This window comes from Mustela erminea, chromosome 19 (genome assembly GCF_009829155.1).
Source record: "Mustela erminea isolate mMusErm1 chromosome 19, mMusErm1.Pri, whole genome shotgun sequence".
Classification (NCBI taxonomy): Eukaryota; Metazoa; Chordata; class Mammalia; order Carnivora; family Mustelidae; genus Mustela; species Mustela erminea.
Genome location: NC_045632.1, coordinates 51,426,943 through 51,451,732, shown reverse-complemented (window position 1 = coordinate 51,451,732; position 24,790 = coordinate 51,426,943). Strand labels below are relative to the sequence as shown.

Sequence of the window (24,790 nt, the reverse complement as noted above, 5' to 3'; positions counted from 1 at the left end):
AATGTATCCATAATGCTTAATGGAAACGGAAGCCCTAGGAGGTCTGAAATGCCCGGGAAACACCCATCCATGAAACCCACTCGCATCCACCAAAGAAGCTATTCAAGTGTAATCATTCACGTCATACAAAAATGAAGACCTCGTTGGAAAAAATGAAATCAGAAGGGAAATAACAAAAATTCATCTAGCTTCTGTACACTAGTTTATTCATTTTCTGATTTGGTTCTATATTACCTATTAGGGTTTTTAGAGTTTCCTTCAATCTCCAAGAAGAAAGTGAGTGAGGCTGCAGAATTCAAGTGCATTCATTCACTCACTCACTCATTCAGCAAACAGGTCAAAGGACGTGAAATGCAAGCATTCACTGAATACCCATACATGGCAGGTCCCACGCTTCGAGGCTCTCCCGAGTTTTATTATAACTACACGACAATCATGTGGACAAAAATGCAGCTTACAGAACGTCACCAGTGTGCCTCATACTACACCAAATACTGGATGTCCATGTACCAACACAACAAATCATATGAGAAACATCACTGTAAGTCTCTTTAATTCACACACGTAGAGACTGAGGCTCAAAGAAATTAGATTTCTTGTCCATCATCACGGGACTCTCATGGCCACTAAGTGTATGTCCAAAACTACTTTTCGTCAGTTTAAGATTTCCAAAGTCACAACAGATCCTAAAGTGGAAAACAAACATTGTGAATAAGAGTCCATCCTTCAGCAGGGTGGGAAAACATACTCCTGGATTAATCACAGATAAAACACGCCATGCTGATGTATCACCCACAGAACTGGTGGACATAATGCTCCTGCTTTGTTCGGGCAAAGTGAAACCAAGGAATACGGTGTCTGCAGCTGGACAATATGTTTAAAAATGATGTGGAAAAACAGAAAGGGACATAGAGGAGATTTATGTAGGGCTCTGGTCCCTGGGTTTTTGAACCCAGAGAAAACACAGAGAGGTGCCTCTCCATGGCCTCCTAGCTTGTTAAAAATTAGGATGCACTGTCCTCCACCTTAACACGAAATGGATATAGACCTAGCACACAAAGATCCGTATCAAGAAAGCCTACTTTAAATAGCCATAGGAACAAAAACCTAGTCAACCTTTACATTTAAAAAAGTTTCCCAACACACCGACACACACAACTATTTCCAAAGTTTTCTAATGTAGTTTCTGAGGCTCTACCAAAAAAAAAAAAAAATCAAAAAGCAACACTGTAATTGTGGGAATTAGATCCAGTGCAAATTTCACAGAACACCTGGCTTGGCTACATCACACAAAATGCCTGTTGAGGGGAATGGTGCTCCTTTCTCCTTGAAAACTTGGAGGAATGTAAGCACCCTGGCCAAGGCGCAGTAAAGGAGGGGCAAGAGATGTTATGTCCTGAGGCCTAGCAGAGAGAGCTGGGGGTATTCTCCTGTCTTCGGCAGGTCAAGGCACCAATTCTATGGTGACATGTCTCATCTTCTGGTGAAAGTAGTTCTCCAAAGACCACGGGTTCCCTGAGAGCAGGTTTTTCTTTGTTGCGTCTGCCCAGGACCTCCTGTAAAGCTTGGCATAACTCAGCCACCTGCTAAGGATGGGATAAGCAGACAAATGAACAGACCTAGGGGCCAAGAACATCTTTTGCTACTAAACTACCTAGAAGTTTTACCCTCAGTAACAGCCCTGGTTAAGAAGTAACTCAAAGAATAAAAACGAAAGGTGCTTCTTTGCTGTGATAGAATAGTTTGGTATCCTAATATTGAGTGGTGGGTACACAAATATGAATGTATGATTACATGTGTGGGATAACATTTCATAGAACTACAGACACACACACAAATGAGGACATGTTTCTGGCACTGTACCAATATGGGTTTCCCGTATGGGATTATGGCACCAGCGCTGGATCAGATGTTATTATTTGGGGAAGCTGGGTGAGGGATAACCAGAAACTCCTGGTACTAGTCTTTGCAACTTTCTGACAGCCCAAAATTATTTTGAATTAAAAGGGTTTTTTAAAAAACGAAATCTAGTAGAAAATGCCAACAGGTCAAAGGATAAAAATTGCCAGATTAAACTGAGTTCTAGCAATTAGTAATCTGAGAGTAAGATCCTAGTTCGTTTTTCTCCTTCATGCTTGCCCTTTAGATCAGTGCTGTTCAGTAGAAATAACGCAGGCCCCATGTGTAATTTAAATTTTCTAGAAGCCATATCCCAAAAAAGGTAAAAAGAAACAGATGAAATTAACTCTTATTTAACCTCATATATCTAAAATATCATTTCAGAATGAAAGCTGTCCCCAGTGGCTACCATAGGGGACAGCTCGGCTCTCGATACCACCTTTATGTTGCCGTTAAAAGTCACCTGGGCCGTTCTCAAGGCACCTGCGTTCAGTCGGTTGAGCATCTGACTCTTGGTTTTGCCTCACGGCGTGACCTCAAGGTCCTGAGACAGAGCCCCGGGCGAGGCTCCATGCTTGGCACAGAGTCTGCTTGAGTTTCTCTCTTCACCTATCACTCCTCCATCACCCAACTCTCTCTCTCAAAGATAAATAAATCTTTAAAAAATAAAAATAAAACTCACTTGGACTGTCTTCATAATTAAAGCTTTTTATTTCCTTTAAACGAATGGTTACCACCAGCAATCTGTGGCTTACTTAGCAGTGGCAGGAGACACCGCTGGAGGGCAATGAGATCTTGAAGGAGCTCGGACTACTGATGAGCCTCCAGACAGGAGGCTATTAAGAACTGGAGGGGGGAGGGGAGAAAGGGGAAGAAAGCCAAAATCACAGCTCAACTTGAAAAAGTTTTGTGGCCTTGAAATTTTTTTCTGGGAACAGTTGTGGATCCTTCTTATCCAGATCATCATGAAATGAAGATAGAGTCTCACCAATTTTAGGGAGTTTGGGTACAATCAGCAGGAGGGTCTTTGATGCCCTGCCTGTCCCCTTGGGGTTCAAAGTCATCTCAGACATGGAAGATCAGGGCGGTAACTAGAGACAGGCTTGAAGTAACCACAGAAGGGAGTGCCGAGGGCAGCCCTCCGATGCTGCAGCTCTCCACCGCCTTCCGCGGGGCGGGGGGCGCCCCTCCTGCACCTGAAGCTGGAATGGGAGCCTATGTGACATCGCCGCGTCCCAGCAGAAGCACGCCGTGCAGTGCGCGGGGTCAACGTGCCTTTCTCCTCCTTTGTCACAGTACCCAGCAGCATGGGCTGCTCTGCTGGTCCCCGGGGCTGAGTGAGCTCCCCTGTTAGACACAGCTACCCCAGCAGCTCATGATGGAAACGGAGCTGGAGCAGGACATAAACCTTTGTTCTTTTAAGCCCCAGAGATTCCGAGGTTGTTTGTTATTACAGCATCGCCGGCCTGTCCTAACACAGAACTCGGTTGTTGACTCCGTGCACGGGACATGAACGATTGCATCCCGGGTGTCTCCCCGCATATTGGGGCTTATCGCATCTGCTGTAACCCAGGCTCGCTTTTACAGTGGTTTCATTACCAGCCATAAAAACTGTAACAGTGGAACTGTATAAACAAACCGAACAGTGTTTTTACTGTAAAACATGAATGTAATATAAATATTTGTCTTTGCCTTCTCTCAGCATCTGTAATGAGAGCAGAAAATTCATGCCATATGTTTATAGCATGAAGAAGGGAAAAAAGAGATCCCAGAGATTCATCATGCGGGTGCCGGCTGAGCTGTTTAATATTTGTAACTCATCCATTTTCTTTCAGATATAAATCCTCCACAAATCATAAAACCCTGACGACTGTAAGTGACCAAATTCATGACTATTTCTACAAGAGGGCCCTTGCTAGAGAGAAGGTGACCGTGGTGGTGTGAGGTCAGTTTCTGTGACAAGATGAGGAATGACGCGGTGAGTCACTGCATTAGACCGTGGCCTCTCCCAGCCGGCCTCGACGAAATCGGAACATGAAACCACTTCTCTGAGGACTTCAAAAGACCAATCCTACCACCAGCTGGAAGGGCATCTGAACGTTTGGAGTCCTGGCAGCTCCCCCTCCTCTCAATCCTCACAGGGAGAGGCGCTGGTCATGGGACGTGGCTTCTGCCACCTGGAGGACCTTACCGCCTCAGGGGAGGAGGCGATCCCAGTGAGCAGCGCTGCGGGGGACGTTTTATTTCAGAGCCGCAATAGCGTTCTTGACGTGAAGCCACCAAAGCCTGCCCTAAGCGTCTGGGCAGCCTTTTAGGACAGGAGCTGAGAAGCCCCGAGAATGCTTCCATTTTCTCCCAGCTGGCTCAGGGATCAGAGGTTTCTGGAAACTGTCACTGTCCTACAAAATCCAGTGCCTCAGAGGGGAAGCTTTGTTGAGCACAAAGCAAACCTAGCCCGGGCAGGCTCTGTCTGGTGCTCGGGAGGCCAGCCCCACGTGGGCGCAAGAGGTGCTGGCGGGAAGAGAGGAAGGTAGGAACGCCGTTAATGGGTTCGAAGCCAAAGCATGCAAGGCATGGGGAGGTGACATTCAGAAGCTGTCCACGCGGCGAGCAGCGCTAAGCACATGTTACTGAGCATGGGCGGGGAGCTGGGCACTCTTCTCTACTCCTTACAAGCCTCCAAGCACTCAGGGACGCAGGATCCCATTATCCACAGTTAAATCAAGAGGTACACGGAGGAGCGTCCTGACTGAGATCACATGCTACCAGGGAACAACAGCTAGGATTCCTACCTAAGCTGGGGTAATTCCAAAATCTGTGCTTGTAACCCACTAACTAGATGGCTAGAATCAAAGAAAAACCTTCATACTTCTAACCGACCAGTCCTATGCCATCCAAAAGTGATGAGAAACCCAGGCCTTGAGTCTGCTCCTGCCAATGTGCCAACTGAGCTCAGACCATAAACCAAGTCTGGCTCTCCTCCCGGGCAGCCCACAGACACACACACCCACCAAAGCCTATATGCAGTTGTTGTTGTTGTTGTTGCTAATATACATGTCTGTAGACACACCTATACTCCCGAGGGCAAGGACAATGTCTTATGTGTCTACACACACTCAGAGTCTAGTGGGACGCCTGGCATATGAAAAGCTGTCAACGCATGCGTGCTGCTGGGTAGGGAGACCCCTGGCCAACAAGCAGTGCACATCCAAAGCAGGGACCGTCCACTCCCTGGAGTCAGAAGCCTTTGCTTCCTTAGTCTCATCACTAATGCTTGAAGGCGGCACCTGACTCAGAGGAAGGGCAGGCGGCAGAGTGGGGAAGCTTTGTGGGAAGGACAGCCGTCGGGGGGCCTCGCAGGATGTGGAGGTACTGGCCAGGCTGACAAGGACAAGCTTAGCCGAGGTCCTTCCAGGCACAGGAAAACACTCCAGGCTGAGAAGCAGAGACCCTGGGGGGTTTGGGACGAATGGCGAGTCTGAGACAGTGAGATGAGGAAAAGAATGGAAAGAGATGAACCTGGACAGGCAGCCCAGGCCACACCTCACAGGAGCCTCAAACAATCTTTCTTATCCTTGCTAACACTTGGAGAGCACACACGAGGCATGCAGGTTCCTTGCAAGGACCCAGGCCGACTGGTTCATAAACACCAGAAAGAGTATTTGAACTCAGGCAGCCTGGATCCCAAGTCTGTTGCTTATGCCCACGTAACGTATCTTACAGATCAATCCTTTCAGACAGATGAAGTGACTGAGTTTCGGGAGCCCCTCCAAGCAGGTGCCAAGGAGCTGAACAGGAATGCACGATGCAAAAGGAAACCTTTCCAGCATCCGTCATGCTGATCAGGTGAGCGATCTACTCCTCTTCAATAAAGTCTTTATATACACACAGTTTATCCACTTATAAATTTAAAATATATACTATCTTTTTAAGAAATCTATATTTAATTATACAGCATCAGTGAAACTTCACTTGGGGAATGAAAATCTAACATAAATGAATGCATCCAATAGAAAAAGCTGTAATTTAAAATAAACTACTGGGGAGGGGCGTTGGGGGGGGGGGGTTATGGACACTGGGGAGGGTATGTGCTATGGTGAGTGCTGTGAAGTGTGTAAACCTGGCAATTCACAGACCTGTACCCTGGGGATAAAAATATATTATATGTTTATAAAAAATTTTTTAAAAGTTAAAAAAATTAAATTTAAAAATGGTCAGAAAAAGAAATTTACCCTCTTCATAGAAAAAAAAAAATTGCTATCTGGTACTAGGTAGCCCCATGCAATTAGAAAGTGGCGTCAACAGCAAAGAACCAAATAACCACCCTAAATTCCTCCTCTCCCAGAGCAGTTCCACTGTTGAGCCCAACCAGGAAGTGTGTGCAGCGGAGCTGGCCTGAGCTTCATTAAGGCTTAAAGTCAATTAAGCCATGAATTGGAACAATCATTCCTCCTTTGCAAAGTATTGATATTTTTTTCCGGGCCGCTTTAGGGCTTTTCCAGCACTCACCCAGAGATTTATGTTAGACAATTTCTTTCTGATTAAAACAAATCATAGCTCAACAATTCTAATTTCCTCCTTTCTAGGCAAGAAATGATCCGAGATGCTGAGAACAGTGCTCCAACCCATCCTGCAGAGGCGGGCACTGAGACACTCCACGTTCACACCCCGTGAGGTGCTCTCTCTCCTCCCTCCCTCTCGCCCTCTCCTTCCCGCCATCTCTCTCCATCTCTCTTCATGCCTTAATTCCTGTCCCTCCTCTCAGTGCCCATCTCCTGTGTGTGCCTGTGTGTCTGTCTTTCTCCCTATGTCCATATGTCTCCATATGTTTCCCGACCCCCTGATGTCTCTGCCTCTCCATCCCTCTCTCTCTGCTTCATTCTCTTTCGATATACGTTTACCTTGACAAGTTTCTGGACGATTACTTATTAACTGAAAGGGAAAGGGACATTAGAAGCAAAGCCAAACCAAGCTGGTATTCTGACCTGAGTAATAGGAAATGAGAAGGTTCCTATGTTCACCTCCAAAAGCCCAGCATCATCAGAGGCCTTCTCATCTGTAAGCAGTTACTGGTTTGTGATCCGCCTTCTCTCTCTCCATCCCACACACTCTCGAGGAGGGACCAGAGGTCTCCTGGATCCATGCACTGGATTTTCACACAGTGCCCACTACCCTCAGAGCTGACCTCTCTATGTCAATGATCCATTCTCCTGTGCTTCAAAATTGACTTGATTTAGGAGCCAGTCCTCAGTGCACCCAACTCCCACTGCTCCAGAGCAGCGGGAGAAGCTGGGTTAACCAGCTTTCCCAGATTTCCCAAATCGAAATCTGTGAATTTCAAAGAACTGGAATTGCAATATGCTTAACACCATGTCCCATAAACAATGAGTCCTTCTTTAACTAGCTAAAAGGCAGCTGAAAATTTGAGGGCACCATAGTAACATCAAAGTGAAAATCAATTTGCACAGCTCAGTACTTTAGAAAAATAATCTGGTTGCACCTTCTGCTGGTCTAGTCTCCAAAAACAAAGCAACCAAACCATCCCTCCCCACAGTGATGGGATGCCGCGGCTTGGGTTATAACCAGCAAGGCCAACTGTCTAACCCTCCTGCTGACCAGGCTACAGGCTGGGGCAACACAAAGAAGAGTAAAACCGGGAAGGCTCGGACATTCTTACATCCTTTCCTCTCTGCTGCTTATAGGCTGTGTGAGCTCACACAAGGCCCTAAACTTCTCTTGTGCCTCATATCCTCTTCTGAAAACAGGATTTGTAAGACTAGCTACTCAACAGGGTTGCTAAAAAGATGAGCTGAATTAAGGATAGCAAGTGTTTTTCACAGTGACTAGAACACAATGCTAGCTACCACTGTCATCATTATTATTATCATAAAAATGAGGAGGAGACTCAAGCAAACCACCCAAGAGACCATTAAGTGTTGGGTCCTTATATTTCTGTCTTCCAGGCAATTCTATGCTCCTTTTAAAAACTTGTGTGTGTGTGTATGTGTGTGTGTGTGTGTATTTTTTTTTTCCCAAGAGGTAAGTGGACAGCATGATAATATGTCTCAATGAAGGCCTAACTGCCTAAATAATATTGGACTGGCCAGTTTCCCTCTCCAGGCCTGTTTTCCCATCTCTCAAGTGTTAAAGAGTTAAACTGGCTGGTCTCATGTCTTTACAATCCAAAAATTCTACCATTTTTAAACACAGTATGCCCAAATGTGATGTTAATTCGTAACTGCCCTTAAAAAGACAAAGAGCTTCACTAACTCACATCCGAACTTTTCATGACATTTATTCTTGTATAAAGTGGCTCATACCTTTACTATATCCTCTAAAAGTAATGGCTAAAAGAACCATAAAAAACCCAGTGGGTCATACATTGACTACGAAGAACTTTATTTTTAACATACACTTGAAAGTAATGTAGAATTAGTTTTGTTCCTTTGATGTCTCCCCAAAACCATCTGTGTTGGCAGATCTGCACAGATGCCATAATCGGCGGCTCAGGCCTGTAATACAACTAAGATCACTGACATCACTGCCAAGTGCCCCAGTGTTTCCACCAATAATGCAAATTTACCCAGAGCCGAAAATACCCACTTAACTAGCTCTCAGTTCTCCACATTTATAGTCCAGGCAAGCTGTGAACCATCCAAACAAATGCAGTTATAAAATGACCACTACTTATTTCTAACTGGCATTCTGGGTAGATCTGCCTTGTGAAAGGGTCTGGCTCAGTCTGATGTTGAAATGTGTTCCTACTCCTCAAATACCCACCACTACCCACAAGAGGGGGGGATCGGAAGGTTCCAGACAGTGGGATAAATCAGATGAAAAGGAGGGTCTCTGAAATAAAACCTCAGCAGACTGCCTGACAACAGAAGATGTGGAGTCGCAGTCACATTTGCAACTGTCCAAGAAACAAGGACAGTCGTGGGCAGGAGGCTGGCCGAGTCTTTGTCAGAGTGGCAGCAGCAACATCTTGAAAGGACAACTGCTAAAAGGCGACAGCCAGACCTACAGGGACCAAGGCCAGCGTGAGCCTCAACCTGGCCCCTTCAGAAGCTGGGCCTACCCCTTCCACAGGGAGTCCAGCCAAGCCAGCCACACGGGAAGACCGTCACTCAGGGGTGGATCACTGGAATAACGTGCTCAGAAGTAGGCTGGTCAGGGGCGCCTGAGTGACTCAGTGGGTTAAAGCCTCTGCTTTCAGCTCAGGTCATGATCCCAGGGTCCTGGGATCAATGCCCCGCATCGGGCTCTCTGCTCAGCAGGGGGCCTGCTTCCTCCTCTCTCTGCCTGCCTCTCTGCCTACTTGTGATCTCTGTCTGTCAAATAAATTTAAAAAAAAAAAATTAAAAAAAAAAAAAAAGTAGGCGGGTCAGACTTGATAGTTTCCTTCCTTGCCTATGCTGCTCTCCCTCCCAGCGTAATTATTAAGAGCCTCTCCTCTGGCTCTCAGCATTTCCTGATTTGAACAATCAATGGTCTGATCACCCTACTCCTGAGAGAGGGCTGCAGATAAGTAAACATGTTTCTATTTTCACAGTTTCTAAGAATGAGGACCATTCCCCTCCCCACAATTTGTTAAAGGTTCTCAGAGCAGGAGACATTGGAAGGGATGATTATTTTTATCCTTTGGGACTCAGTTGATGGATTTAAAAGCATTCTTTGAACGTCAGGAAATAAGCAAGTATAGTAAGCATCGGTCTCGTCCTTTGCAGCTCATGGCTGCCACCTGAACCCTGCTGACCCAGTGCTTGGCTAACAGGGTCTCCGGCCTCAATGTTCCTTCCCTATTTCAGTCTGAGCATCCACCTTACTGCATCACCCCGTGTGGACCTGCATCATGCCGACCTGGATCCCTGAGTGGCTGTCAGGACCTAGAAAACAAAGGCCATTCTCCTGGGAGAACAGAATCTGCAGTCCTGAACAATCTGGCTTCCAGTGGCAACTTCCGGCCTCCTCCCCAACACTGCATCCAAACCTGACTACTCCCCTTCCCTTTGCTCATGCTCTTCCTTGCACTGGAATGTGCCTCCTCACCCCAATCTCAGCCGACTAAAGCCTGCCAATAGCTCCTTCTCCTGCTTCCTGGAGAAAGCATCTTTCATAAGTCCTAAAAGTCCCATTCTCACTGTGCTCATGGGTACTATAACCCATGTCAGTGAGCATGGCAATGACAATATTCTAAACTTTTATCACCCACTATACCAAGTACACAGTAGATACTTAATAAATATTTGTACCATTTAAAAAGACCGTTTGAAAATCTTTGGATTCATTAGCAAACTAGGTTGTAAGAACATCTAATTTTTGTAAGCAAAGATAAAAATCTGTCCCAGCTCTTTTATAGTTTAAAAAAAAAAAAAACAATCGATTCATCGATCAGTGAAACAGCCTGAGAACTGCAGAGTGGCGCTTCTCAACTTTGTGTGAATCAGAATCTCCCGGAGGGACTGCAAAACACACACTGCTGGGCCCCACATCCAGAAACTCTAATCCCTTGGGTTTGGGGGTAGGCCCAAGAATCTACATTTCAAACAAATTCAATGGTGACTCTGCAGTGACACAGCAATGCTGGGCCAGGGAAGGGGTTTGAGAGGCACCGTCAAAGTTTGTGCAGCATAGGAAACCACCAGGCTTAATCCAGGAAACACTACGGACACCATGAGAGATATGTCCTCTCCCTTCCTGCCTTAAAAAATAGCACCTCCCACCGCCCCCCCTTCATTTTGGTCTTCATATTGCTTACATTTCGATGCAGATTTTAAGCATCCTATAATTCATCAACTAGTTCTCTCCTGGCTACACATTCCAAGTAATTAAAGTTCAGTAATAACTTATTCTTTCTGCTCCAGCACCTGCATTTCATTTGTTTATTTTCCCAGAGTCATAAATCTGAAAGGCTGTCAAAGTGCCACAATATTAGTGCAATAATCAAAGTTAATTAGTCCCTCTCAATAAACAACAACAAAGCCATTACAAAGATGCATTGAAGTTTCTCCCAGCTACCCAGTTTACAGATCACATTGTAGCTGGAACAATTAGACTCTGAGAATCGCTGGGTAAATGAGCGCAGTGTTCTTCAGTCATTTAAAAGGAGACTGTGCTCTTCATTCACACTGATTCATTAACTCCAGGGAAGGCAAAGCGGGTCTGGGCTCCGCATCTGCCGCCCGCCGAAGGATGCCGGAACAGACGGAGCTCTCCCCAGCTGCCAAGTTTTACCAGGCGCATCCCAGACTCCAATAATAAAAGAGTCCAGAGGTTGCAGAGCAGAGAGAAAGGCCAGCCTGACTGCCAACTTTTAGTAACCCGAAGTCTTCAATAACCTTTGATTTATTATTTAGGGAATTTGAGAGATACAGGCATCAGGCGGATTCTGATGAGAAGGCAGCCCAGGGAAACTCGGAGGACAGAACCAGGGCCGGTGAGTAGGAGACACTCAGAGAAAGAAGCTGCCTTCAGTATGAGAGAGAACTCTGTAACTGAGAGGCGCACAGAAACAGGAGGGCTCCCTGGGGAGGGAGGAGCTTACCCATCACTGCAAGGATACAAACCAGAGTTGGAGTGTCTCTGCTCCAGGATGCTGTATGAGTGGTCTGCACGTCAGAAAGAGGTCAAATGAGGTGAATGGACAGTTGACACCGCCCTAAGAACTTGCATTTGGAAACAATCACTGGACGAGTGTTCAGTTCTTGACCTCTGAACTTGTCCAGCTCCTCTCCAGAGATCCTTCTGCTCTTGAAGTCATGGCCCCCGTGCGTGTTACCCACTGCTACGTGACACACTTGCGCGAAGCGCAGTGGTTTAAAACGGTAAGCATTTCTTACCTCACCAAGCTTCTATGGGTCAGGAATGCTGAGTGGGTTTGACTGAAGCTCTTCACGAGGTCGCTGACAATCTGACAGCGGAAGTCACCTGCAGGCTTGAGGAGGCTGGAGGTTCCCAAGGCCCACTCAGGAGGCTCTGGGTGGGAGGCCTGGGTTCCTCGTCATGTGGGCCCCTCCACAGGGACGTGGGAGTGTCCTCACAACACATGGCAACCGGCCCCCCCGCGGCAGTGATCCAGGACAGCAAGGAAGGAAGAAGCTAGGTGCCTTTTATGACCCTCCCTGGGAGTCCTACTCCCTCAGTTCAGCCCCATGCTATTCACTAGGGTTCTCACTAAGCACAGCCCACATTCAAAGGGAGGGGAATCAGGCTCCACCTCCTCGGAAGAAGAGGATCAAAGACTCGATGGATAGATTCTAAAACCAGCATGGATACTTGGGAGGCTTCATTTTTTAGGGTCTCCAAAAGCCAGTCGCATATGTACCCCCCAGCTGACTAAGCGGCAGGGACGAGTGCCCAATGGGTCAAAGCGTCGGTTTTTCTCCACTTCTCTCCATCGGCTAGCCCAGGCTCAGTGGAAGTCTGGCCAGCTCTGTTCCACCGGCACCGTGCAGGTGGATGCCCACTTCTCTACGCCGTGGGGATGGGAGGAAACCCCTGCTCCTTAGTGCATCTGAATATTAACTGATGCATCGATGGGCAGATGAAGACAGGCTCCGCCATGTCCTAGTACTCTGATCTTTTTTTTTTTTAAGTCATTTTCTGACAAGATTTCTGAGACTATTTGTTTAATTTAGGGATACGGTGAATAAGTCAGCCTCTCCTGAAGATACCACTTCCTGAGTCTTTACCATGTGTGTGCCACACTCTACATAAGAGAGTAAGTGCCTTCTGAGACCCTGAGTGGCTCATGGAACCCATTACATCACTAGTCACAGGTTCATTACAAAATGATATAACTTGGGCACAGCCAAATAGGAAAGATACGGAGGCAAGGTATGTGAGAAAGAGCAAATGCTTCCTTGCTCCCTGTAGGGGCACCACTCTTCAGGTGCACCACGTGTTCACTGATCCAGAAGCTTTATGAGCCCTCTTCTTCTGGGGTTTTCACAAAGGCCTCATTACAGAGGCATGGTTGATTAGGTCACCAGCTACTGATGATTCATCTTGATCTCCAGCCCCAATCCCCTCCCTGGAGGTCAGGGAGTGGGACTGGAAGTTCCAACCCTCTGATCATACAGTGGGCTTCACCAGAAATCATACAGTGGGCTTCACCAGAAACCAACCCTTGGGTGGGTTCCACAATTCAGCTCATTCACAAAACACAAGACACCTCTAGGGCTCCCACCACTTAAGAAAGTCCAAGGCTTTTTAGGCGCTCACACCAGAAACCAGGAGGAAGACCAAATGCTGTTTCTTACCACATATCAAAAGATCACAGTGTCTGTTATTTCACTTCATCTTCACCAGGACCAAGAGCAATTACCAGCACCATTCCAAAGGTAAATAAACCAAGGTTCAAACACATAACGAAATTTGCCCAACGATACCCAATGAGCATGTGCTGGAACCAGCACAGAGTCCCAAGTCTGTATGACTCCAAAGCGGAGGCTCCCTGCACTCCACTGCACTGCCTCCCTATAAATTAAAACTAGTCTATTTTAAATAAACACTTGAAATAAGCCCTAACCTATTACCATGTGCACTGCCCCATTCTTAGACAGGCTGTCCCATCTATGTGTATCTCTACATCTGTCCTTGCGCAGGAGGTTTCACTGTCTCTCCTCTCTGTCTAATCTAACAACTGCAATGTCGGAGACTCTCTGTAAATGCACCATAATAAATATTAAAAACAGTCTCTAGCATGTTTTTTCCCTCTTAAGTAATGGAGGCTGAATGCCTAGTGACCAGAAGCAGGCCTTTGAGGCACTGGCTGAACACCATTTCAAGATGAAATCCGTCTCTTCAAACTATGTCAAAATTGCTTAATAAGAACTCAGGGACGCCATATTAATGAAAGGATGCATCTGCTTTGGGTTTCACATGATTGGGAGTGATGGTTTGGAGCTAGCCTCCTATGCTTGACTTCCACTCTTTTAAACCCCATAGTTAATCACAGCCCTCATTATACAAAGGTTACAATGGATATAAAGTTTGAAAGATTCAGTTCAAGACTGTGAGCGGTGGCCAGGGGGGCTGGGAAAAAAGAAGGCAGAACAATGAATAGCACACAAGACTGTGTCAGGGCAAAAACGTTCAGAATGAGAAATGAAATGGAAAACTTCAAGGATAGGAGTGGGCACAAGTCTGGGGCATTCTGGAGACAGAGAAAACTCAGAATATTTTTTTAAAAACTCAGAATATTTTAAAAACAATTATGTCAATGAGGGGAATATATCATTTGTTATCTGATAAAGAATCTTTCCAGAGCCTGTGACAAGAAAGGTCAAATAAGCAACCCAAGTAGGACAGTAAATACTCCATATGCCACTTGGAGTGGAGGTCTGGGTAGGAGAGCGGATTTGGTGAGGTGAGGTACATCAGCTCCACCAGATTACCAAAAGGGACCCAGGAAGCTCTCTCTCCTAGGCAGTCACAGAGACCCTCGTTATCATGAACAGAGAAACATTCACATATAAACATGCAACCCTCTATGAATACAGTCTTTGGAAAAGACTTTGAAAAACAGAGGCTGGTCTTTTTACACAACGCACACCAGGAATTTTGGATTAGGTTACAAGATGGCTTTGGAGCCAGGCAAATATGGCTTCACACCCAAGATCCACCCCCAAACTCCCAGCTTGGTGAGCCTAGGCAAGCCTCTTCACCTCAGCTAGCATCCAGCGCCTCATCTGCAAAGTGGGTTTAACACATACCATAGATATTTCATTGCTAAATGCTAAGCAACATGCCTTACAGAGACACAAATATGAACACTCAACCCCATATGCAGGGGATAATAATAACGTGACATTTTGAAAATGGAAGTGTCCTAAGAGGAAACTCTAGAACTTTATCTTTACCTTTGTGTGTGTGTGCATGTGCTTATTGATTTAAGCAAGTGGTTTATATAGTTCTCACTGGCACGCAGACTTATTTATATCATACTTTATTTATTGAAAATCCAATACTACACATAAAAACAATTTTTAAAGCAAAGAAATGAGGAACCAATCTAGCAGCTGATTTAAGATGTATTTTTCCCAATAATCTACAACTATTAATAATATTAATAGTTTTTATATTTTTCGTTTAGCTAAAGTTCAGAACAATGGGGATGAGCCCTCTAACTCACGATGCCTTGAATGATGGTCATCCTTCCCAAGCCAAGTCACCAACTCAGACAAGCATCACGAGCTGCCTGCCTCCCCCCTGACACTCACACTGCATAAAAGAAGGCATCATACCGAAGGCCTCTAACCTATAAAGCCACATTAAGGAATTTAAGCTTTTATTCTCAAAGGGGAAATTCCCACAAATGCCAAAGCTACCAGATCATAAAGCCACTGAGTACATCTGAGGGAGTCTAACAGTAGCTGAATTTCTCCAGTGGTCCTCAAAAATACAAGCCATTTATTCCTCAGCATCCCACCCCTTCACTCTTAATACCATGTCATGAAAACATAAGGTACTGGTGTCTATTAAAAGCACAGAGAAGTGTCAAACCCATGTGCCTAATACACTGCTTGGTACCAAGCCCTCCATATCTGCAAATACTACTAAAACCATCATTTCCAATCCTTATCAGTGAGGCTGCAATAGGACACGATTCTGTCAGCTTTCCACATGCCCTCCCTCCAATGAGATAAACAGCCTCACTATCAACTCAATCGAAGACGGGAATAATTATGACACTTCAGTCCCGCCAGCATCAAACTGTGTGGATACAGTCAACCGGGCATGCGCTCTCCCTAACACATGCATATCCCATTACCTCTGACTAATAAATCTTTTCTTTTTACCCCTCATCGCCCTGCTTTCTCAATAACCATTTTGGTATAAGCCATCGCTAGCTGTTCCTGATGACTGATCCTTTAATCATCTTTCCTAAATATATGCAAAGTGTATTTCTTTGTAAATACAAAAGAAAAAGCAATCTCATAAATAATTAAGATGGCTTTCCAAATGACAGTTGAGTGCTAATATGAGCTCCACTGGAAAATACTAATCAACAAACTAAATACACATCTAATAAAATGTAGGAGTCCAGACACAGGAAGACAAAGAAAGAATTCATTGCAACTCCACTTAAATCATGCTGATAAACATCCTCCCTACAGCTCCTCTTGGACCCACCTGGAGAGGTTAAGAAGAGTAAGTATCCCTTGTACCTTCACGTACGAATAAGAAATTGATATTAGTGTTACTCATGGCAGCGGATGAAATGGAACTGAATACTCAATCTACCCCCAGCAACATGCTAAATACTACATAGACACATGGTCAGTGCATTTAATACTCACAACTACTCAGGTCTCCTGGCATAGATATAATTATTTGTATTTCACAGATGAAGAAACCATGGTTGGAGAAGTTAAGAAACTCACCCAAGGTCACAGGGTGACATAACAGAGCATATTTTATAGCAATGGCCATCAGCTGGAGATGATCTGCCCTATCTGACCAGGAGGTATCCTGAAGACTACTCAGCCTGCCTTCTCTAGACCTCTTGGGAATCTTGGCTAAAATACCCATGAGAAAACGAGAGCAGCTGAGCTGGATCCCTGCTGCATCCTCCTGGCCAAGGGCATGTCATCCTAACCAATCTCTAGTAAAACCTGAAGTCTAGGCCAAGTAAAAGCATAAGTTAGAAAAGCATGGGCTCGAAGTCTTCCTTGGGGACCAAAGTTTCTCACCAAACTAAACATAGTTGAGTCACTCCTCCCTTATGATGGGGAATAGGTCCAAGCCACATTCTGAGGAATCAGGTGGGTCACCTCCAAGGGAGGGCCATCAGCCAGCCCCTCTTCGCAGACCAGGCCACTTCTGCCCACCTCGTTGGTTATCTCCATCTCTAGTAGATGCTAGAGCTTCTGAATATTCATTGGACCCCACATTTCAATAATGGGCAGCCCCTATATGTGAAGTCTTTTAAGTGATAAGCAGATTGAGTAAGGGCCTGGCACACGTGAGGCAGGCTGACCTCCCCCCCCCCCTTTTTTTTTTTAAGATTTTATTTATTTATTTGACAGACAGAGATCCCAAGTAAGCAGAGAGGCAGGCAGAGAGAGAGGAGGAAGCAGGCTCCCTGCTGAGCAGAGAGCCTGATGCGGGGCTCCACTCCGGGCTTGATCCCAGGACACTAGGATCATGACCTGAGCCAAAGGCAGAGGCTTTAACCCACTGAGCCACCCAGGCGCCCCCTCCCCGACTCTTTTGATTCCCTCCAGCAACCCTAGCCATGGCCGCTTCTGATCCTGCACACAGCAGGTGGGCAGACAGAGGGTCTCAGGCCCAGCTCCTTTTAGCTCTATTCAACCTCCTTGCTCCCCAGGACGAGACACTTCATTTCCCGAGTTTTAAGAATCTAAAACTCAGGAATGGTAACAAGGTGAGAGAAGAGAGAGGAAGTGGGAGCCCCCTCTTGGGCCTTCGGAGAGCTCTACACTGGGTTGCTGGACTTGTGGCTGTTTATAAAACGCGTTTTGATACCCGATCAACTATAGTTCTTTGTATACGATGCCTCTGGAGGTCCTCAGATTTCAGGATGGAGAGTGGGACGGGCCATACCTCCATAAACACAGCAACGGAACTTGCCTTGGATAAATACTTATGGAAGAAAGGAAAGTATCAACCGCACAGCACAGGAGGCACTCAGACACATCTATCAGTGTCCCAAACGTAGAGAACTCACATGGACTCCTAACAGCCAGATAGTGCTGCTAAATAAAAGAGAATCCACCCCATCCTGAAAACAGGAAAGTAAACGTGCTATTCAGCCAGCCATATGGGCTTGTTGCCATGCTTCAGGAAAAATTAGGTGCTTGTCTTAGAGGGAGAGGACCCTAGTCCATAAACCACTTACAGCCATAAATGAGGTAGATCACATCCTCCTAAAGAGGACTGCTTAACAACACAGGTACTGAACCCCAGTTCCAGAGGCTCTTCATTTATTTTTTATTTTTTTTTTTTTTTAAAGATTTTATTTATTTATTTGAGAGAGAGACAGTGAGAGAGAGCATGAGTGAGGAGAAGGTCAGAGAGAGAAGCAGACTCCCCATGGAGCCGGGAGCCCGATGTGGGACTCGATCCCGGGACTCCAGGATCATGACCCGAGCCGAAGGCAGTCGTCCAACCAACTGAGCCACCCAGGCTCTTCATTTAAATACAGTTAGGGAATGATGGGCCTCCCGCCCTTCCCTCCTCTTTAAACTATGCTAAATGGTTTGGCCTTTTAAGAGGGTAGTTTACTTCTATATTGTCCATGATATCCAATTTTAATTGTTTTCAATTCTTATTACTAACTTCCAAGCATCCAAAACATCACAGCAGGAGGGCATTTCCCCATGAAATAATTATTAGTAGTCATAATTACACATAGGCTTGTAATAAAATTCCATATGGAATGTGTTTTCATTTAAGTTGTATTTTACTAAATAGCTAGATCCCCAAAAACCGGTCTGAGAACTCTGTAAAGGATGTCTTGAATGAAAAGGGATTGCTTAGAACAATAAGGTACATGGGTGTTGCTTCCTGTGAGAAACTAGGGTTAATCCTGAAATTAATCCCTCAAATAGCAACTAGCAATGCTGAAAGCAAAAAAAAAACCTGAAAGGTCATGAACATGCATGATGCCGAATGTGGTAGTAAAGCCAGGCCATGAAGTAGATAGACTTTCCCTTTGGAAGCCAGATGAACCAACTGTGCCAGGAACCTGCCTCTGGGCTCATCAGCTGTGTGACGCTGGGAGGGTCCCTTCACCCTGAGCCCTCCCATGGCTCTTCTGTAAAAAGGAGAAAACCAGGCTTTCCCATTGCCTGAGCAGGGCTACGAAGTGCCTCACCCGGGAGAGAGCACAAGACAGGGACTCGATGAAGGGTGGTTGTTAGATGTCCCGTGGTGAGCGTGAGAATAACGTCCCACCGGCTTGGAGGCAGACGTGAATGTTCTGGAACATGGCAGTTCTAGAATGGGCCGTGAAGGCAGGGCAGGAAAGACCAGGCAGGGAAGAACAAGTTGGGAAAGGAGACATGAACTCCAACTCCAGAGCCAAGCTGAGAATGCCCGCAGAGCCCTGGCACACACGAGCCAACACTAAGCCAAATGGCCCACAGACTTCAGAGTGAGCTTTTGCTGCAACAAAAAACTTTGGATCATTTCGAGAGTCTCCCGTGAGGCGCCAATATGCTACAGTACCTTCCCGGCTCTGCTACCGAGAGGCTTCCTCCCAGACAAAGTATGAACATGCTCAAGCCGGCTAGCAGCTGGAAAAACCAGAGTCAATCAAATTGACCTTGAGAAACACAAGAAGGTGGTATTTAATGATGTGCCAGAGTAAGTCCCGGCGCAGAGATGGGGTGAGGGCCTGAAGGAAGCCAGCCCCAGCACGCGCCAACGATGGGGTAGTGAGGGCAGCTCGACGTGGACCACAAAGGCAGGTTCGCACACACTTGACACTATGGTGATGGTGCAATGATTCGAAATGGCTTTTGGTACCACATTTGAGCTTCCATAATCGTAATCTAGGGGGATGAGGAAATGGTATAATGGTGCTCACAGGGAACAAGCGAACAGATGAGATATGAGTAAGAGATTAGTCTACAACCTACAAAATTTGATTTAAATGTCTGAATCGCCATGCGAACATTAGTTTTGTTTTTGTTTCCATTTTCTTAACTCATGCGTCTGGCAGTGAATATTTTGGAGTAACTCTTTCTCTGAGAGCACTGCTGGCCAGATGACGTCAAGTGACTGAGACTACAGAAGGAAAGCAGGCAAGGATGTATGTGTCATCTGAAAGTGACTCCTAGAGACCCAATACGGCTTCAAATGCAAGAAAGAGAAACTAAACGCTGTGTCTTTATGCTCCTACCACTCAACCTTCTTTGTCAGAGGTGAGGAAACAGAGAAACAAAACAGATTGAAAGGTTTGCTGAGGCCCCACAGGTAAACAGGGAACACCCAGGGCCTCCTGCCTCTTTGCCTCAAACAAGGGTTATAATGTGTTTAATACAGATGTACCTGTGCTTATATATAAAGAAGAAAGAAGATAATTTTTAAAATGCATAAACATTTGTGTTTTAGTATTACCTTCCAAGACTGCCTTAAATATTCATATCATGGTACAACATGGTTCTTAGGATATCATTAGGGCCACTGAATTCCATTCTTCCCAATTTAAGTATAACATTATATGGGCAAAATGTTACAGGTTTGACACTGTTGCTAGATAACTCTCGTCTTCCACGTTAACAGTGGGGATAGAAACCGCTACGATCCCCCTAGATGACAACTGGGAAGCTGCTAATAAAACTGTAAATACAAACACGCTTTAAATCAATGGGTCCACTGCTAAGACTCTGCCCTGTGTCACTCATGAAAGCATATTTGAAGAATGCTCACCGTAGCAAAGTTTATACCCAATTTGTGGTGAAAATATGGAGACTGAACTTTAAGAAAGCATCACTTGGAATAGCAAAACAATGCCAACAACCTAAAGGTCCACTGAAAGGGAAACTGCTCAGATAAGTTGGAGCATAGGCACATGATGGAGATTATACAGCAACTAAAAACGAGGTGGACCTACATGACTGATTAGAAAAGATCTCCAAATGGTATTAAGTGGAAAAAAAATCGAAGTATGTAACAACATGTGTATGTCTGCTAGGAGATAAAAGAAATGGTTAATAGGGGCGCCTGGGTGGCTCAGTGGGTTAAGCCGCTGCCTTCGGCTCAAGTCATGATCCCAGGGTCCTGGGATCGAGCCCCGCATCGGGCTCTCTGCTCAGCAGGGAGCCTGCTTCCTCCTCTCTCTCTGCCTGCCTCTCTGACTGCTTGTGATCTCTCTCTGTCAAATAAATAAATAAAAATCTTTAAAAAAAAAAAAAGAAATGGTTAATAATATTTACCTTCTAAGAAAAGGACTGGAAGGGAGTTTGCTTTTTATTTTCTACCTTCACGGGCCTGTGTGAAGATTCAGACCCTATGTTACCATCTGTTCGCCTTCTACGTCTCTGAAGGTGATTACTACATCACCTAACACAGGCGATTAAACTTAAGCCTTAAAGAGATACTAAGACCAGCAGAAGAAAATAGGCCCCATATTTTTTTTTATTTAACTGAAAATAAAGAACCCAGAGAACTCAAGACAAGGGCTCATTTGAAATATATACTGAATTTGAAATATTTCATTTGAAATATACTATAAAAAAGCAGAACAAATCTTCCTTTTCTTAACTTTGATCACTTTTTAGCTTAGAACACCAGACATTCCCCTAAAGGAATCATGGTCTGTCTCTTCCAATGGCAAGAAATCTTCCACAGTGTTCAGAAAACGAAGACATCTTTAATTTAAAAAAAAATTTTTAAAAAGGAGCAGGTGTGCCTGGGTGGCACATCTGACTCTTGGTATTGGTGTAGATTGTGATCTCAGGGTCCTGAGATCGAGTCCCCCTGTCGGGTTCTGCATTCAGTGTGGGGCTTTAGATTCTCTCTGACCCTTGCTTTACCCCTCCTGCTCCTGCTCTCTCTCTCTCTTTCTCTTTCAAATAAATAAATAAATAAATCTTAAAAAAAAAAAAATGTAAGAAAACAAAGACAGCCTTGGGAGGATTGTCAGACATGCTCTATGCTCTGCTCCCAGCCACTGGAGGGTCTCCTCCTCCATATCCCCCTCTTCCTCCCAGGGCCGTTCGCACAGCCCACTCCCCCTGACCAGTCTGACCTTCTCTGTCCTCCCCCAGGTGTTTCCTGAGATCTTAGCTCAGTTACTTCCTTCTCAGAGACTCCAAACGTCCCCTAGCTCCAGGCCTTATCACCATTTTTGGAGTACTAGGTACTAGGTCCTAGGTAGGTACTAGGTAGGTACTAGGAAGGTACTAGGTAGGTACTAGGAAGGACCTAGTACCTGGTAACACCATTCCAAGTTCACATTGATGTTTCTGTGTCTTTGGTTAAACCTGATTTCCGCTCTGGGCTGAAAGCTGTACAGAGACAGTATATCCCCCAGTACCTATGACAGGGTTCACATCGTAAACATGTGAATAAATGACAAGCAAATAAATGAACATGGTTTATACTTCACGCCAAAGCCCAGCGACCATTCTACAAAAGTGACTGACCCGGGCCACTCTCTAGATCAGACCCCCTGCTGTCGCCTTCCTCACTGGCTCTGAGGCCGTAGGGACACCCCCGCAGCACCTCTGTCACCTCCACCTCTGCCATCTGGCTCTAGCCACACAGGCTTCCGTGCTGATCCTGAATCCTCCAGGCACACCCCTACTTCTGTGCCTCGGCACATGCTGTTCCTACCGCTTAGAAACCATTTCCCCGGACACTGGCATAGCTTGCTACTTTACTTCGGCCCAGTCTCATATGAAATGCCACCACTTCAGAGAGTTCTCTGCTAAGTACCCCAAGTAAAATAGCCCACGTTGTAACTGTTCATCCCTCTCTGCTTTACCACACTTCACTGCATTTGTAACAACCCGGCGGTATGTTAAATAATCCCTTACAGTCCATTTCTCCATATGTAGGAAGTAAAGCCCAAGGGAGGGCGGGGATTTTGTTCTGTCTGATATGCGATGTCCTCAGCCTCAAGAGGACCTCAGGCCCTCAATAAATGTTTGTGCACAGACTTACCAGCACCAACACCCGCACAGAGAGAGAGAAGTGAAAAGTAAAAAACAGATGCTGTTAAAGCCCACCACTTCCTAAATCCTAAAAACCATAAGCATAACAAACTCTCAGCTGCATGCATGGGCATTAACCACATTTTATTTTCTTAATAAATGAGCTGAATGAGTAAACATTCTCAAGCCTCTGACTAATAAAGCAGATGACATTGACAATGAACCATAAACAATGTGTGGATAACAGGCCTGTTGGTCCTTTCATTCATAAAATAAACAAAATGAGTATGACTTTAAAAATAAAGAAAACGTTATTCCAAGAGCAATAAACTTTATGCACTGCACTAAAACCTCCAGTTTATCCCAGCATGTGTATCTGACAATTAAAAAAAAAATGGTCAAGGGTTTACTTACCCATTCTCCTAAAATCCGCGACACAGCTTCATTGGCCCTTGTCATATTCCTACAGGCAAGGATCACGTGGGCACCATGGAGGGCAAAAGACTTGGCAGTTTCAAACCCTACAGTTTAGAGGAAAGTCAACATTAGAAAACACAATGCAAAACATTGACTCAGCTGAACGGCCTTTACTGAGCACCACATACACTACCAGAGGGGCTCTCAGCCAGAGGCAATCTGTCCCCTGCTAGACAGGTGCAAATGTCTAGAGACATTTTCAGTGGTCACAACTGGGGACAGGGTGCTACTAGCATCTAGTGTGTGAGGGTCAGGGGTGCAAAAAATACCTTACAAAGCACAAGACAATCCCCACAAGAAAGAATCGTCTGGCAATAAATGTCAACACTGTTGAGGTTGAGAAAACCTAGCCCAAGAACACACCATCCCCAACGGTGTAGGAAAAACCACAGAAGAGCCCACAGCACAGTCTGCCATATATAACCACTGCCTGATGAGCAGATCTGTGTTAAATATAAAGACTAAGGCGGGGAGCCTGAGTGGCTCAGGGGGGGTAAGCCTCTGCCTTCGGCTCAGGTCATGATCTCAGGGTCCTGGGATCCAGCCCTGCATTGGGCTCTCTGCTCAGCAGGGAGCCTGCTTCCTCCTCTCTCTCTGCCTGCCTCTCTGCCTACTTGTAATCTCTGTCAAATAAATAAATAAAATCTTAAAAAATATATATATATATATATACACACACATAATATAAAGACTAAGGACATTTAAGGACTCAGATATGGCCACTGCCCTTCAAGAGCTCATAGTCTAATAAGAAAAAACTGGCCTGAAAAGGAAAATAAATATACAACATATTTACTATGCTCTGGGTGATGTGCTCTGTGCTGTGCTACACGTATCCCACAACGGCGGCCATCCTCCCACTGGGAGCAATGAGAAGAGCTGGACGAAACCTACATACATGCACACACACAGCCTTGAAGGCATCAGAGGGACATTTTAAGTAAGGATTTGGGGGGGGGGGGGGGTAGCGGGGCGGGGGCGCACTGGAAAAGCAGAAAAGACAAGAGAGATGAGCCAGCTTTGGCGTCCCCAGTGCAAGTATTCCTCAAAAATAAAGGTGAACAATTTTTTTTTTAAAGATTTTATTTATTTGACAGATAGTTCACAAGTAGGCAGAGAAGCAGGCAGAGAGAGAGGAGGAAGCAGGCTCCCTGCCGAGCAGAGAGCCCAATGCGGGGCTGGATCCCAGGACCCTGAGATCATGACCTGAGCCGAAGGCAGAAGCTTAACCCACTGAGCCATCCAGGTGCCCCAAGGTGAACAAATTTTTAAATAAACCAAACCAGACAAACAAAAAGCTAGGAGGCTATGTCACCAGCTATGGGCAGAAGTGAACTAGGGGAGAGATTCAAGGATGCTCTTCAAACAGAAGGAAAAATCGGGAGGTGCAGAAAGTAACAAAGTAATACAAATATTAAGTTTAGGGTAAAAATCTGATAACAATAGTAGTTTGTAAGTAAGTTTTGGAAAACATAGCAGAATTACTCTGGTGATAATAACAGTGCATAATCTAGGAAAAATTCTATATTTAAAGAAAAGCCTCAAAATGAAAACTCTGCATCTGTTTTTTTAACAGAAAGGCTACCAAACATTTAAGAAAATATAAACATCGATCTTTCAAAAATTCTTCCACATAATAGAGAAAGAGTAAGTTGTTAACCATCTGTCTTCAGCTCGGGTCATGATCCCAGGGTCCTGGGATCTAGCCCCCCATTGGGCTCTCTGCTCAGCGGGAAACCTGCTTCTCCCTCTCCCTCTCCCACCCTCCCACGTATGTTCCCTCT

General features: G+C 45.4%; 1 protein-coding gene across 6 annotated transcripts in view; it reads right to left on the bottom strand.

Moving 5' to 3' along the window:
* The window catches only part of WWOX (WW domain containing oxidoreductase), a 937,351-nt gene that overhangs the window by 858,488 nt on the left and 54,073 nt on the right, over nt 1-24,790 (bottom strand). For all 6 annotated transcript variants that reach the window (XM_032326528.1, XM_032326522.1, XM_032326523.1 and 3 more), the window contains exon 5: nt 22,944-23,050. In XM_032326528.1, the coding sequence (XP_032182419.1) occupies nt 22,944-23,050 (107 nt within the window). The remainder of the gene's footprint in view (nt 1-22,943; nt 23,051-24,790) is intronic.